This window comes from Myxocyprinus asiaticus, chromosome 34 (assembly GCF_019703515.2).
Source record: "Myxocyprinus asiaticus isolate MX2 ecotype Aquarium Trade chromosome 34, UBuf_Myxa_2, whole genome shotgun sequence".
NCBI lineage: Eukaryota > Metazoa > Chordata > Actinopteri > Cypriniformes > Catostomidae > Myxocyprinus > Myxocyprinus asiaticus.
This window is the reverse complement of record NC_059377.1, coordinates 40,796,484-40,811,612: the sequence shown is the minus strand read 5'-3', so window position 1 is coordinate 40,811,612 and position 15,129 is coordinate 40,796,484. Positions and strand designations below refer to the sequence as shown.

At 36.1% G+C, this 15,129-nt stretch overlaps 1 protein-coding gene across 7 annotated transcripts in view; it reads left to right on the top strand.

Annotated features, from left to right (window-relative positions):
- Positions 1-14,878, top strand: part of LOC127425274 (hyccin) — a 54,108-nt gene extending 39,230 nt beyond the window's left edge. For 5 of the 7 annotated variants that reach the window (XM_051671027.1, XM_051671031.1, XM_051671030.1 and 2 more), the window contains 4 exons: positions 2,286-2,402; positions 3,379-3,466; positions 4,634-4,793; positions 13,117-14,878. In XM_051671027.1, the coding sequence (XP_051526987.1) occupies positions 2,286-2,402; positions 3,379-3,466; positions 4,634-4,793; positions 13,117-13,736 (985 nt within the window). In that variant the 3' untranslated portion in view covers positions 13,737-14,878. Of the gene's footprint in view, positions 1-2,285; positions 2,403-3,378; positions 3,467-4,633; positions 4,794-7,748; positions 8,080-13,116 lie in introns of all 7 variants that reach the window. The other 2 variants (XR_007894597.1, XR_007894598.1) reach the window with 2 other exon arrangements.
- Positions 14,879-15,129: the final 251 nt, after the last annotated feature.

Below are 15,129 nucleotides of genomic sequence, written 5' to 3'. Positions count from 1 at the left end.
ACCCTAGACTGTCATTGTATGACATGAGCACAACATTTTTTCACAATGTCTCCCTTTGTGTTAAGAAAAAGAAAGTAACCGGCCCGCAAAGCAATATCGCATGCAAGTTAAGAAATTATTACAGCAATATGGTGCTGTTTTATTAGGGGTCCAAGCAGCGAAGCTGCTGGAACCCTATTGTAATTTTAATGATTTTCTTCTTTTTCTTCTTTTTTTTTTTTTTCTGCCCTAAAAGTGTCTGGGCATCAGAGACCGTAATTCGTGGAGACACCAAACTTGGCAGGATGATCCCAAATACCCCCCACTACTCAGGCCCTAGGTGGCGCTGTAATAAACACTTTTACATTTGACTCCTATCTCTGCAACCGTAAGAGCTAGAATCAAAATTATTTTTTCCTCTGATTCCTTGTCAAGCCCTACAAAATGTATATCTCTGATTTCATTTCAGTCTATAATTATTTTCGGCCATTTTGAATTTTATGAAAAAACCTACTTTTTCAAACTTTCTAGACCGTCTGTCCGATCAGCGCATAATTTGGTATACATCATCTGCAGACCCCCCCTGCCAAAAAGATATCAAAAGAATTTCGATACGTCAAATCGTTCCGAAGATATTAACGATACAATTCCTTTGGTTTAACACAATTTGAGTAATTGATCAATATCTACTCAACGCAAACTCCAAAAGTAACCAAACTTTGTACACATAGTCAGCAGGATGTTTAGAAGTTGTCAGAAAAGTTTTGTACAATTTCTCCCCTAGGGGGTGCTACAACTAAAAAATGCCATAACTTTACAGCCATTTGAGCGACAAAGTTCTAATTAAATCTTCTTTGGTTAAAATGCTAACATATTCTTAAAAAATCGATTCAACAAATTAACAAAAATGGCCACCACCGGCCAATCAAATTTCAGCACCACTATAAATCGTATTGGGATTGGCCGAGGGTTATGGAAAGTACTACACACAAGCAGGGGGTTAACTCAAAGCCGCATATAAAATTTTGTGACATAGCTATTTCGTGTTTTTGCTCATAACCCTGGAACCATATAGGCTACAATACAAATGTGTAGCTTCTCTGAATCCACCAGTGCCCCACAATGATATGGTCACTTTATTTTCCATTTCCACAATAAACTTTTTTACAGTTCCGATTTATTCGAAAAACCTACTTTTTCCAACTCGTGCTAGGCCGTTTGCCCGATTATCACGAAACTTGGTACATATCATCTACATACCATCCTGAAAAAAATCTATCAAAATAATTTTGATGCATCGAATCGTTCCAAAGATATAAGCAAATATGTTTTGGGTGTGGCCTATAATGACAAATTAGCCTGTATCTTGTGAGCACATTTTCAAACTTAACAAAATTTGTATGCAGAGATGCAGAGTTTCATTTATTTTTGATGCTAGGGGCGTTATAACTTAAGAAAATCTTATTTTTGCAACTGTGCTCAAAGCAGATAAAATGCCACACCAAAATAGCTGTCCACAGCATCCACAGGATCTTTTCTGTCAAATTTGATTATTATGGTCATCTCGCCATATGTGCTTGACCCCCGACAATAGTCGATTGCGGCTATATTAATAATAATTATTATTATGGTAACACTTTACAATAAGGTTCCATTTGTTGAAATTAGTTAATGCATTAGATATCATGAACAAACAATTAACAATATATTTTTTATATCATTTATTAATCTTTGTTAATGTTTGTTAATAAAAATACTGTTGTTCATTGTTAGTTCATGTTAGTTCATAGTGCATTAACTAACATTTTTAAGTCCTTGTGGTCGCGTAGTGATCCCAGTTGCCTCCGCGTCTGAGACAGTCAACCCGCGCATCTTATTACGTGGCTTGTTGAGCGCATTGCCACGGAGACATAGCGCATGTGGAGGCTTCACGCCACCCACCACGGCAACCACGCTCAACTCACCACGCGCCCCACATTATAGCGACCACGAGGAGTTTACCCCATGTGACTCTACCCTCCCTAGCAACCGGGCCAATTTGGTTGCTTAGGAGACCTGGCTGGAGTCACTCAGCACCCCTGGTATTTTCGAACTAGCGAGCTAGCGAACTCCAGGGGTGGTAGCCAGCGTATTTTACCACTGAGCTGCCCAGGCCCCATACACGTTTACTATATTTTTAAAAATGTTAATAATCATTTCGCAGTTTAAATCGCAGTCGCAACATTTTTAAAAATAATCGCAGTTAGATTTTTTTTGTCCAAATCCTTCAGCCCTACTGATTACTATTGTGTTATTCTCTTTTCAAGGGTCAGTATCTGTGGGTATCCACGGCAACAGTTACGGCGGTATAAAGGCATCAGCACACGGTTGATGATCACTTCGGAGTTCCTGGTGCAGTTGATCACGGGGATTCATTTCGCACTGTGAGTGATTCAAAACAAAAGCCGGCATCTTTGCCTTTGTTTACCAGTGATGAATGCCACTAATCCAACCAAACCTGTTATCAGTGTTTCTGAGAATGACTGCACATCATCATCATTTAAACAGAGATTTGTTGCCTTAAACGTGACTGCACTTGTTAAAGCGAGACCAGTTAAAGCAGTTCTGTTTGTTGAAGAGTGTATGGGCCTGTTTACACCTGGCATTAAAGGGATATTTCACCCAAAAATGGAAATTCTGTCAGCACTTACGCACCCCCATGTTGTTTCAAAAACATGTATAAGTTTCTTGCTAATGTGAAACACAGTAGGAAATCATATTTCAACAGAACACATTTTTGCAAAGCGTGTTTACACTAACTACAACAAAATTTAATGTGAATCTTTGTCTTTATCAACCATCCAGTAATTATTCTGATTTAAGTATAACAATATTACAGTAACAATTCTTTGTTTATTTTGATTCTGACAAAACTAAATGAATGACTTGCGTTTTTATAAGTTATTCGTTCACTTAAAACAACCAGCTGATTGAGTAGGTTGCGGTCTATATTTTGCACTGTGGATTCAAACGAATCAGTTTAAAAGGGTCATTTGTTCGGAAATGGACTACACTGGTTGTGCTGTAGATTAAAAAGAACCAGTTCATAAGAGTCATTCGTTTGAAATCAGACTATACTGGTTGCGCTGTATGTTTTGCGCTGATAAAAGAGAACCAGTTCATAAGAATCATTTGTTCGGAATCGGACTACACTGGTCATGCTGTATGTTTCACGCTGAAGATTCAAAAGAATCATTTAAATCTTTAGATTATATTTTTAAAAAGTCATTTGTTCAGTACTTTGGGACTTGTGCTGTATGCTTGTGATCTGATCACCTGAAACAGATCTTTATACCAGGTGTAAACGCAACTTATGATTTGTAAATGGTTAACTTCTTTCTCTCGTTCACTGGTTTGCAGGTGTAATGGTGAAGCAGACTTGGGCTCTAAGGCTCTGGATGACGTGCTGTACCGCGCGCAGCTGGAACTCTTCCCAGAGGCACTGTTGGTGGGTTTCAGATCACTCATGCTTTAGCGAAGATTACAGAAATCCTGCTAAAGCTACGCAGATTACCAGCATTTCTGAAATTCATTCACTGATGCTGTTAAAATGGCAGATTTAAGCATTGTGATGGGAACATGACCACTTACAACACCGTGAGAACAGGCTATTGATCTTGAATTAGAGACCTTGACCTTGAGTAAATATGTGCTCTGACAACAATTTGTTTCAATAATAATGCAGTCATGATTCTCACCCTCATATCGCTCCAAACTCATATTCATTTATTTTTTATGCGGAACACAAAAGATGTTTTAATGATGATTTTGGTCTGTCTTCTCAATATAATGGTGATTCACTTTAAAGCTTAGAAAAAGGACCAGTATCATAAAAAGTCAACTTTTGCATCATAATTCTTTACTAAATCTTAAAAAAATTAAATTTGGGCCTGGGTAGTTCAGCGAGTAAAGACGCTGACTACCACCCCTGGAGTCGCAAGTTCGAATCCAGGGCATGCTGAGTGACTCCAGCCAGGTCTCCTAAGCAACCAAATTGGCCCGGTTGCTAGGGAGGGTAGAGTCACATGGGATAACCTCCTCGTGGTCACTATAATGTGGTTCTCGCTCTCAGTGGGGCGTGTGGTGAGTTGAGCGTGGATACCGCGGAGAACAGCGTGAAGCCTCCACACGCGTCATGTCTCCACAGTAATGCGCTCAACAAGCCACGTGATAAGATGCGCGGATTGACGGTCTCAGACGCGGAGGCAACTGAGATTCGTCCTCCGCCACCCGGATTGAGGCGAGTCACTACGCCACCACGAGGACTTAGAGCGCATTGGGAATTGGGGTGGTAGTCAGCGTCAATACTCGTTGAGCTACTCAGGCCCTCCCTTCATGAGATTTTTAATAATCTGATTATTCTCTGCTTCTGGTGTCAAAATGTAAATGCACACATTGGATAAACTGGTAAGAGTGCCGGTAAAGGTGTTTACATGCAATGTGAACTCCATGCAATGCAAAAATCTACGCATGAAGACCGTTTATGGCTGTGCCCTGATAAAATAAAACCGCTTAAGGTGTTAACATGACCTTTGCCGGCTTAATCGGTGTAAAATCGTGCATGTAAACGCCTTAAAGTTTGTTTCTGAACGGTGAGTGTCTGAATATTTCTCAGGTGGGAAACGCCATCAAATCATCTCTTCACGGTGCCTCTCTGAAGACTAATAAAGAAGGATCTCGATCCATCCGGGTGGAGATCACGCCCACGGCCTCGCGGATTTCGCGGAACGCTGTGACCAGCCTGTCAATCCGAGGACATCGCTGGAAACGCCACGGTGAGAAATGCACGGCAGCACACAACAGATGTGGACGAAGAGGGGTTTTCAATGAGATGGTTGCCATGTTGACTCACACTTCCTGAAATCAGCTGATGGATGCGTCAACATGCCGAAATATTAAAACTCTCTGAGGGTTTTTTCCGCCTCTTGATGTTTAGATGACTCAGGATGGTGAGGGATTCCATTGCGTAAGCATTTAATAATAATAATAATAATAATAATATTACGTAATTGGCTCCCACCATTTTTCTGCATTTATCATGGATCATGTCATAGTAAACAAGACTTTCAGTTTGAAGTGATACATCAGAGTCGGAATCCCTCTCATCTGAACAAAGAACATCCGAGTAATTACTACTCATTTGATTCAGATTTAATTAAGGGTTCTCTGTTAGTGAGGTGCAATTAAGCACCAAACATAGTTATTAGTGGTGTTTGCTAAGGCGAGCATCACTATCGCTATTGCCCATACGTAGAGTTATGGATTTGGAAAAACCTCTAACACAAAGTATTAAATGTTTTTGCATAACCCATCTCAAGTCCCAATGAATGAAACCTCAAATCATGCGGCTTGTTGAGGAGACGTGTGCTATTAATTTTCTAAGCAATCAGACATGCAATTTATGCATGGTGGGTGATAGAACAGGTTTAAAGACCTCTTGAAATTGTTTGACGTTTGCGTTGGACATACAGTATCTAAGGGCTCGCCCCCTTTTTTTTTTTTTAAATTACCAATAGGTTTTAGTTTTGTCATAGCTGTGAACGTCATTGGTACTTGCTGTCCGGACGAAGTGGGATGGATGTTTTCATTCTAGAGAACTTTTGATTGGACAAAAATCTGTTACTTCAAATCAACCAAATTTTAAGAACTTCACCAGCTGAAATTTTTTATTTTGTTAATACTGTTTCTGAAATTATGCTGAAAGCCAGTATATTAAAGGCAATATTTACTGAGTAACCACTATTTTGTAAAGGGGGGTCAAAATAACAAAATTACAGGTAACATTAGCCGCTTTTCCACTGTCAGGCCAGTGTGAGCCAGGGCTATCAACTGGCCAGCCGGGGCCAGTAGCCTTGTACCTCGAGCCACGAGACCAAAATCGATCTGCGTTCCCACCATCAGGCCAATAGCCCCTAGCGTTGCCCTAAAACCCACATTTGACCTGCCGCCTTGGTGCCACCATCACACATCCCGTCCATTTCACAAGCAAGAGGGAAGCTCAATCTGATGTATCATGTTATCTAGTTATCTAGAATTTAGAGTTTATATCGTATGTAAGCATTAGCTAGCTAGCAAGATAAGTTAGCGTTGACAGCTCGCCGACTGTAACTGCCATGGTGTCCCGAGTGGTCTCTCCACTAACAGCGGGACGATGTACCAGCACACTGCCCAGGACCTCGAACCATGGAAAGTTCTTTCTTTGGACACCGCTTTGTCCATTGTGCATTTTAACGGATTTGTACTGTGCCCGCAATAGTTTATTTTTTCCCGGACCTGTTTCGGTGTACACGGGATACACAACCTTGCAAGTTCGGCGAAACTCCGCCTTTTACATTGACCCTGCATCGCTTCCCAGTTGGCCTTGTTTGGCCCAAGGATAAACGGTGGGCCAAAGGCCATTGGTCGTTGGCCCCCGAGAAAGCCCAAGGCGGCACAATGAAGCCCCGGAAGTGACAGTGGGAACGCAACTGGCCCTGGCATGCACTAGCATGCCCTCATTTGGCCCGATAATGGAAAAACGGCTATTTAGTACAGGTTACATTTGGTTTTCGACTATTGTAAATGTATAAAATTTTACAATTTATGCATTGAGAGCCCCGTATTTCTGGGTTTTAACCATATAGGGTCTTAAAATGGAGATACAAAGTTTGTTCTAAACCAGAATCTAAAAGGATATTAAGATTCTTTTTAATACTTCTGGAGTTATAGGCACTCCTGCTTTGGAAAAACAACACTACTTTTGGACACCATTGCAAAATAATGGAACAAAGGGTTGCTAATGTTATCTGATTTTAGCAATAGACTAAAATAGACCTATCTCTTTGTAAAAATACAATTATGAGACTCTCTGAGACTTTCACCAGTAAAAAACAAAATAGATCAAAAACAGCATTTTGAGCTGAGGACCTCTCAACCTGACATGGAATGTGTCATGTATGCGTATATCTGCTAAAAGTGAATTTTGTCAATGTTTATGAGTACCCTAGCATATAGAGGGCCTAAAAATGACATCATACCTCTTGCTGTTCATTGGCTCATTGTATGAGTCATTTCATTGTCATCTATGTCCATTTTTATTGTCATTTGTCAGTTTCCTTGTAATGTTGAACTATTATTTATGTCTGTCTTAAAGGCATAATTCACTCAGAAATGAACATTATTCATGTTGCTTCAAACCTGTATGACTTTCTTCCATTGAACACAAAAGGAGAAACTTCTTTTCGCCATATAATGAAAGTGAATGGTGACTTTGGTCTGTCTGAGCACCAAAAAGGAACAAAAAACACCATAAAATCACTGTAAAAGTAATCGATATGACTTGTGCACCATATTACAAGTCTGTTTCCCAAGATTTGAGAGTGAAAAAAAGACTTAAATTTCAGTCTATTCGTGACACAAAATTATTGTAAGGCTTCAGAAAACTTGTAAAATAGTGCAAGAGTCATATTGATTACTTTAACTGTGATTTAATGGTGTTTTATTGACCTTGATGGTCCCACGACAGGGAAATAAGCTGTGAGGAGATTCTTCAAATTGTTCCTATTGTGTACCACTGAAGAAAGAAAGTCTTACAGGTTTGAAGTGACATTAGGCTGAGAAAATAATGACAGAATTTAAGTTTTTTGGGTGAATTATCCCTTTAAGGCTTTTTAGATTTTATTTTTATGTGTTGCATCAGCCATCATGCATGTATCTGTGTGTTTGTCTCTGTGTGTGTTTGTGCTTATCAGAGTCACAAGAGGACAGTGTAGAGTCTCCTGACTCGTGTCCGACGGGGCCCATCCCTGAGATTAGTGTAACGGGGGTCACCGGAGAGCGGCTGGCCAACGGAGAGGCCCTTCGCAGCAGGACGGAGGGGGAGGTGCTAGGGGGCGTCACAGAGGTGGGGGCCGACCCTAGAGGTCAAGAGGTCAGGAGGCAGAAGTCTGTTCGGAGGCACCTAGAAGATGGGACGCCCTCCGCGGGGCGGGTTCATTTCTAGAACCCCTCCCCCCTCGTCTTACACATCCCTCCCCTCTTCCCTCGGGCCCAGAGGTACTTGTGTGGGGCGGAGCTATGCAGGTTCATAATAAGCATGTTAATTATACAACAAAAATAACTTTACTAAGAGAATTACAAAGTCCCTCATTTTGCCTTGAAGTTTAACATTTTGCTTTTTCCTTTTCTTAAATGAAATATTCCATGTTCAATACAAATTTAGCTCTATCGACAAAAGCGGCTGCATTAAGTTGGTTACCACAGACGATAATTTTAACTTGTTCTTCAGTTTGCAAAAAACGACAATTACATTAACATTAATGTAGTCTATGAAGTTTGGAAGCATGTTTCCAACACATGGAAAACAAATCGTGCTTACGTAAGTCAGAATTATGAGATCAAAAGTAAATTATGTGATGCTAATAAATAATTTTTATTTTTTATATTATAATTACTGTTTTATCTCATAAATTTGACTTACTATCTCAGAACTATGACTATTTATCTTATAATTATGGCTTACTATTTCAGAACTTACTTTTTATCTCATAATTATGACTTAATCTCAGAATTTTGACTTTTTATCTCATAATTATGATTTACTATCTCAGAACATTGACTATCTCATAATTATGATTTTTATCTCAAAATTAGGACTTAATCTCCTAATTATGATTTATTATCTCAGAACTTTGATTTTTTTATCTCATAATTGTGACTTAATCTCAAAATTATGACTCACTATCTCAGGTATTTGACTTTTTATCTCATAATTATGATTTATTATCTCAGAACTTTGATTTTATCTCATAATTATTGTTTTATCTCATAATTATTGTTTTATCTCATAATTATGACTTACTATCTCAGAACATTGACTATCTCATAATTATGATTTATCTCAAAATTTTGACTTACTATCTCCTAATTATGATTTATTATCTCAGAATTTTGACTTTTTATCTCATAATTATGACTTTTTATCTCAAATCCAAGTCATAATTATTAGATCAAAAGTAAATTATGTGATGCTAATTAATAATTTGTACTTTTTATATCATAATTATTGTTTTATCTCATAATTATGACTTACTATCTCAGAACATTGACTATCTAATAATTATGATTTATCTCAAAATTATGACTTATTATCTCAGAACATTGACTATCTCATAATTATTGTTTTATCTCATAATTATGACTTATTATCTCAGAACATTGACTATCTCATAATTATTGACTTTTATCTCATAATTATGACTTATTATCTCAGAACATTGACTATCTCATAATTATGACTTTTATCTCATAATTATGACTTTTATCTCATAATTATGACTTATTATCTCAGAACATTGACTATCTCATAATTATTGTTTTATCTCATAATTATGACTTACTATCTCAGAACATTGACTATCTCATAATTATGACTTTTATCTCATAATTATGACTTACTATCTCAGAACATTGACTATCTCATAATTATGATTTATCTAAAAATTATGACTTACTATCTCAGAACTTTGACTTTTTATCTCATAATTATGACTTTTTATCTCAAATCCAAGTCATAATTATTAGATCAAAAGTAAATTATGTGATGCTAATTAATAATTTGTACTTTTATATCATAATTATTGTTTTATCTCATAATTATGACTTACTATCTCAGAACATTGACTATCTCATAATTATGACACTATTCGATTGTTTAATTAATTTTCCATACTTGTGACCTTTTATCTCAAAAGTAGAACTTTGAATCTAATGATTATGACATTTTAATCTCATAAATATGAGGTAGGATCACACTATTATGACTTGCCAAAGCAATGTGGCGGAAACGGGCTTCCATAATGACGTTTATGGGGCCAGCATCCCATAGGGGACATGTACTCTCAGACACCTACATTCTGATCTTTTTTTAGCGCAAGGATATGTTCGGTGTGAATGGTCCTATAGGGTTTTAGAAGCACTTTTGTTTAAGAACTTGCATGAAATCTTCTCAGATGTTGTCAGTTAGTGGTTTTATCACACTTATCTCATGTTAATACGTACAGTTTGTTTAAATCTTGTGGATGTACTTGTGAAATTATGTGAATTTTAACATATAACAAATACAAATTTGTTTTCAGTGGTAATCGACATTATATGCTACATGCTTTTGATAGAACTTTGTATTGAACCTGGAACATTCTTTTAAAAATGCCACTAACATTTCCCCTGAAATCTTCTCCTAAAGTTTGTGAATGACCTTGGATTCATGTTCCGTCTCGCACTGTCACGTCTTCCGTCTCATCCGTCGATCATTCCATAATTACATTTCTGTATATTTGCTTTTCGTCCCTGCCTGTCAGTGTTTTCATCCAAATCAATCCACATGAATTCACCAGCTCACCGATTACGGAAGCGATCCGCACTGTTTCAATCCAACTCACAATGCTTCTTTTATGAAACCTTCTTTCCCTGACACTTATCGACTGGGTTGCCAAGGGAAACAACCTCCCTGTAGATGCTTGGGAAATGAGACAGATTGGCAGGAAATGAGTGTGCTTCAAAGCAAAAGAGATTATTTCATAGAACAGAGAGCAGAAATCTAGGGATGCACTGATATGAACATTTAGTCAAATACTGTTAAACAATCATTCTTTTTTGTTATGACTGATGACCAATAAAATAGTTATTTATATACTACCAGTCAAAAGTTTCAACACCTACTTTTTTTTAATACTATTTTCCTCATTTTAGAATAATAGTGAAGTCATTAAAACACAAATAGAAGTATGACAATATTTATTTGAGCTTCTTCAAATTAGTCTTTTTTTTTTTCTTTTTTTTGCCATTGGAAAAATGTGGATTTTGTTTGAGTTGGAAGAATAAGTGATACTGATATATTGCATCCCCACAGAATACAGTCTTAGATGTGTCAGACTCTGATCTGCCTGCCAGTCTGTTCTCTCTCTTTCAGTTTTAGTCTGATCTCTGTGGTTTGTGATGTCTTGATTCCTTCCTTTTTCCTTAAAACAACCTTCTGCCAACATCTGCATCGACTAAAGCTCTTAAACACCTGTGTTTACACTGCCCTTTATTTCCCTTAAAAATATGTATAATGTTCAAAGATATCCTTATAGTTTGAGGCCATCTCTAGTGGTGATTGTGTTTAATGTGATTTGTGCACTTCACTGTTTCCTGATTCTGAAAGTGTATGAAATGTCAAATTAATCTGGTTTATTGGGGGGATTTCACAAAAACTGTCAAGAAAAGTTCTGGGTCATTTTCCACCCCAGAATCAAAAGAGTGGAATAAAAATGATAAATTATATTTTGCATGAGGAAAATTAAACCTGCTTTTAGGACCTTTAAGATTTTTGCATTGACATTATTTTCATGACAATTAAGCACATTTATGACCCCAAATTCTCACTACTGTAATTCAAAATACAGTTTAATTCTCATTACTTTCACGTTACTATTTGTTGTATTGTAATTACATTTATAATGTTTTAATAATAATAAAAAAATAATTGTTTCCGGATGGAATGATTTTTATTACTGTATCAGAGTAACGAGAATTTTCTTTATGACAATTAAGCACATTTTCCTCTTAATATCCATAAAAAAAAATTCTCGTTACTCTGATACAGTAATAAAAATCATTCCGTTGGGAATTTTTTTATTTTTTATATAAGATTTCTATTATAAGATAATGTCACAATTCAAAAAATCATAATCTTTTTTTGCCCCCTCTTTATGCAAAAAATTATACATTTTTATTTTCAAAACCTGAGTCTGGATAACAGTAAATTTGGGCTTTTTATTGGGGGAATTTACAAAACATCTGTGAAATCTGACATATTTCATTCCAAAATAATAATAGTAATATTTTGCTAAGAAACGGTTGCCTATTGTGAGCAACAAAAAAAAAAAAATAGTAATTAAGTAATTCATTCAAATTAAGTATTTTACACCTCAAATTCTCTTTACTGCAATGCAAAGTAAAATGTGTTTTTTTTTTTTTTTTTTTTTTTTTGCTGTCATGGTAGTATTTGTTGCACTATAATTTAAATAAGGCTTATTTAATAAACAAATATATGTATATTGTGTCCGGATAGAATGATTTTCATTTACTGTATAAGAGTAATTAATTGATATATTATTATTATTATTATTATTATTTTGCATTCATTTTGCAGTAATCAAAAGTCAAGAGGAAAATGTGCTTGAATCATAATGTTCTGGAAAAAAAAGGTGATTTTGTAAAAACTAAATATTGATAACTGTAAAATTGTTCTGGTTTAGTGGGGAAATTTCACAAAAAGTAGAAATATATATATATATATATATATATATATATATATATATATATATATATATATATATATATATATAAGAATATATAAAATGTGCTTAATTGTCATGCAAATAATGCCACAAAGCAAAAATAAATAAATAATAATAATAATAATTTCAACAGTGCTTCAAATAATTTGCAAAGAAACTGAATTCTCTTTTTTTTTTTTTTTTTTTATTTTACCCCGAAATTCATCTTACTGTAATGCAAAAATGAAATTTAATTATCATTACTGTTGTTCTAGGATTTTTCGTACTGTAATTTTATTTGTGCTGATTTAAAAAACTTTTTTAAAGTGTCCAGAATGATTTTTATTACTGTATTACAATAATGAGAATGAGATTGTTATTATTTTTATTTTATTTATATATATTAAATCACAGTAATGCAATATATATATATATATATATATATATATATATATATATATATATTTTGCATTACTGTGATTTAAGGTTAAGAAAATGTGCTTAATTGTCCCAATAAAAATAGAAATAGTGCCACGATTCCAAAAATCTTTATTTTCTGGGGAAAAGGGAATTTTTCTTAGTTTTTGTCTTCATTTTAGTTAAACTAAAACTTGACTAGTTTTTTTTTTTTTTTTGCAGTGAAATGTGACCTGAACATGTTCTTTGTGAAATTCACACAAAGTTTATTTTAATTTGCTATGCCAACTTTTAAAGCACTTAAGCACCACCACAGGAATATAAGAATAAATATGTGGAATTAGTTTTTTAACGATGCAATTCATTCTCTCTTTGCACGCAGACGCTGTGGATTTGGGTTCCCCGGACGAGCTGACTGAAATCGCGGAGGTGGACGAGGGTATCTGTACTCAAGCATCGGGCGGTCGGGCAAGCCCACCGATTATAGTCGTCAGCAACAGCGCCGTTAACGCAGCGCCCTCTTGTGGCGGCACGGGGAAGCTGGCAGGAAAAGGTCTTCGTCGTTTGACGGGACGATCGAGCAAAGAAAAGGAAAAAGAGAAAGATAAAGACAAGGAAAAAGAGAAAGACGCCGCCACCGGCATGGATCAACTTTCTCGTAAGCAGGCGGCCGTTCGTGCAATGAGTGAGAACCTCGAGCTCCTGTCACTCAAACGGCTGACGCTGACGGCCAGCCAATCAGTTCCTAAGAGCGGTTCGCTCAGCTTGTCGCGTACCGCCAGCGCAGTTTTCTCGCGCTCTTTCGAGCAAGTCAGTAATGCGCTCGCAGTCGCAACAGGCAACCAGCCGCCCAGCCGCGCACCGAGTCCAACCTCGAACCACCTCGTTCCCGAAGGTGGACTCCAAGAACAGGATGCGGCCTATTCAGAGCACTTGAGCCCCACCCATCAACTTCGGCAGCGGTCGCCCACCATCAGTATCCATGTGACCTCTGACCTGTGACCACTAATTTCCACCCTTGGAAGGACTGGTCGCATTGTTTACAATGTGCAAAGACAGACCTGGCACTGCTGCCCCCTTGTGGCAAAAAACTTCCTACGGTTTTGTCAGTTGTGTATAATTACCAAAGTTATGTATTTTTGAAGTAAATGTTTTTTTAAAATTTTCCCCAAATTATTCTTTAAGGTGTTCATGAAGTCTCTGTCGGTGCTTAAGTTTACACATGAAGTCTGAATATGAGCGGTATTGTATATTTTTAATGCTTTATCTATGTGCGTGTTTGGGAGAAGATTTACAGACGATAAACTAAGTCCTTTCAGATATACTAAATGTGGTATTATGAATTGTGTGTGTGTTTTTTTTTTTTTTTTTCCTGTGTGCGAGTGTGTTTGCAACTCAAACGTGTTCTGAAAGTGAACTGAAGCCATCTCTTCACACACTGTTTCTATGGTAAGTTGGATCAATCTCAAAACCCAAACGGAAAATCTGGTGCAATTGGATACCAAACAGAAGTAGTCATCTTTGTTTACATTGTTATTCATACGGTATTTGAAAGCAATATCGTTACTGTTTTTATTGCAGTATGTGAGCTTCCATAAGGCCATAATAGATTAGATATTTTTCACACATGAGACCATTGGTCAAGTATTTGTATGCTTGATTAACCAGGTATTATGTGAGTTAACCAGCTGCTGGGGTGTCATACTGATGTCATGCATTGAAAGCAAAGCACAAATGATAGAGACCCATTAAACAGTGTGATTATAAGCCACAAATCATTCCTTAATATGTATAAAAAAAAAAATAAATAAAAAGAAATCATCGTTTAATTATGGCACACAAAAAAAAAAAAAAAATTGGATTGGTACAGCACTGTGGGAATTATGCCGATGTTTGTCTTATGTGTTTGTTTTTAAGGACAATTAGTTTTCTTGTTAAAAAATAAAATATTTTTTCTGGTCTAATGGTTTGTGCTTTTTAGTTTTGAAGTGGAACAACAATAACAGTGGATGTGCCTGTATTCAGATTATTTTCAGAATGTGAACATTTTGAGAATTGTAAATATTATTGTACTAAAGTCATTTTTTGCCTTTCAACAAAAATAACATGGTTGCAGTCTGAGAAAATAAAGATTTCTATTTCAAGATGCCTCAACATTTTAATTAATGAAGAGAAATGTATCTATTATTTTAAACATACACTTCAATAAATAATATAATAAGTTGCACACCATACAGTGGTCCTAAAAAGTATTTAGACTCCCTATCCATATTAATATATGAATGCCATTGCATTACATAAAAAAAAATATGGGTGGCATTTATGATATATATATTTTTCTTTTTTATTATTTGTAATAAAAAAATACCTTCTACTTATAAGCAATAATAATAAA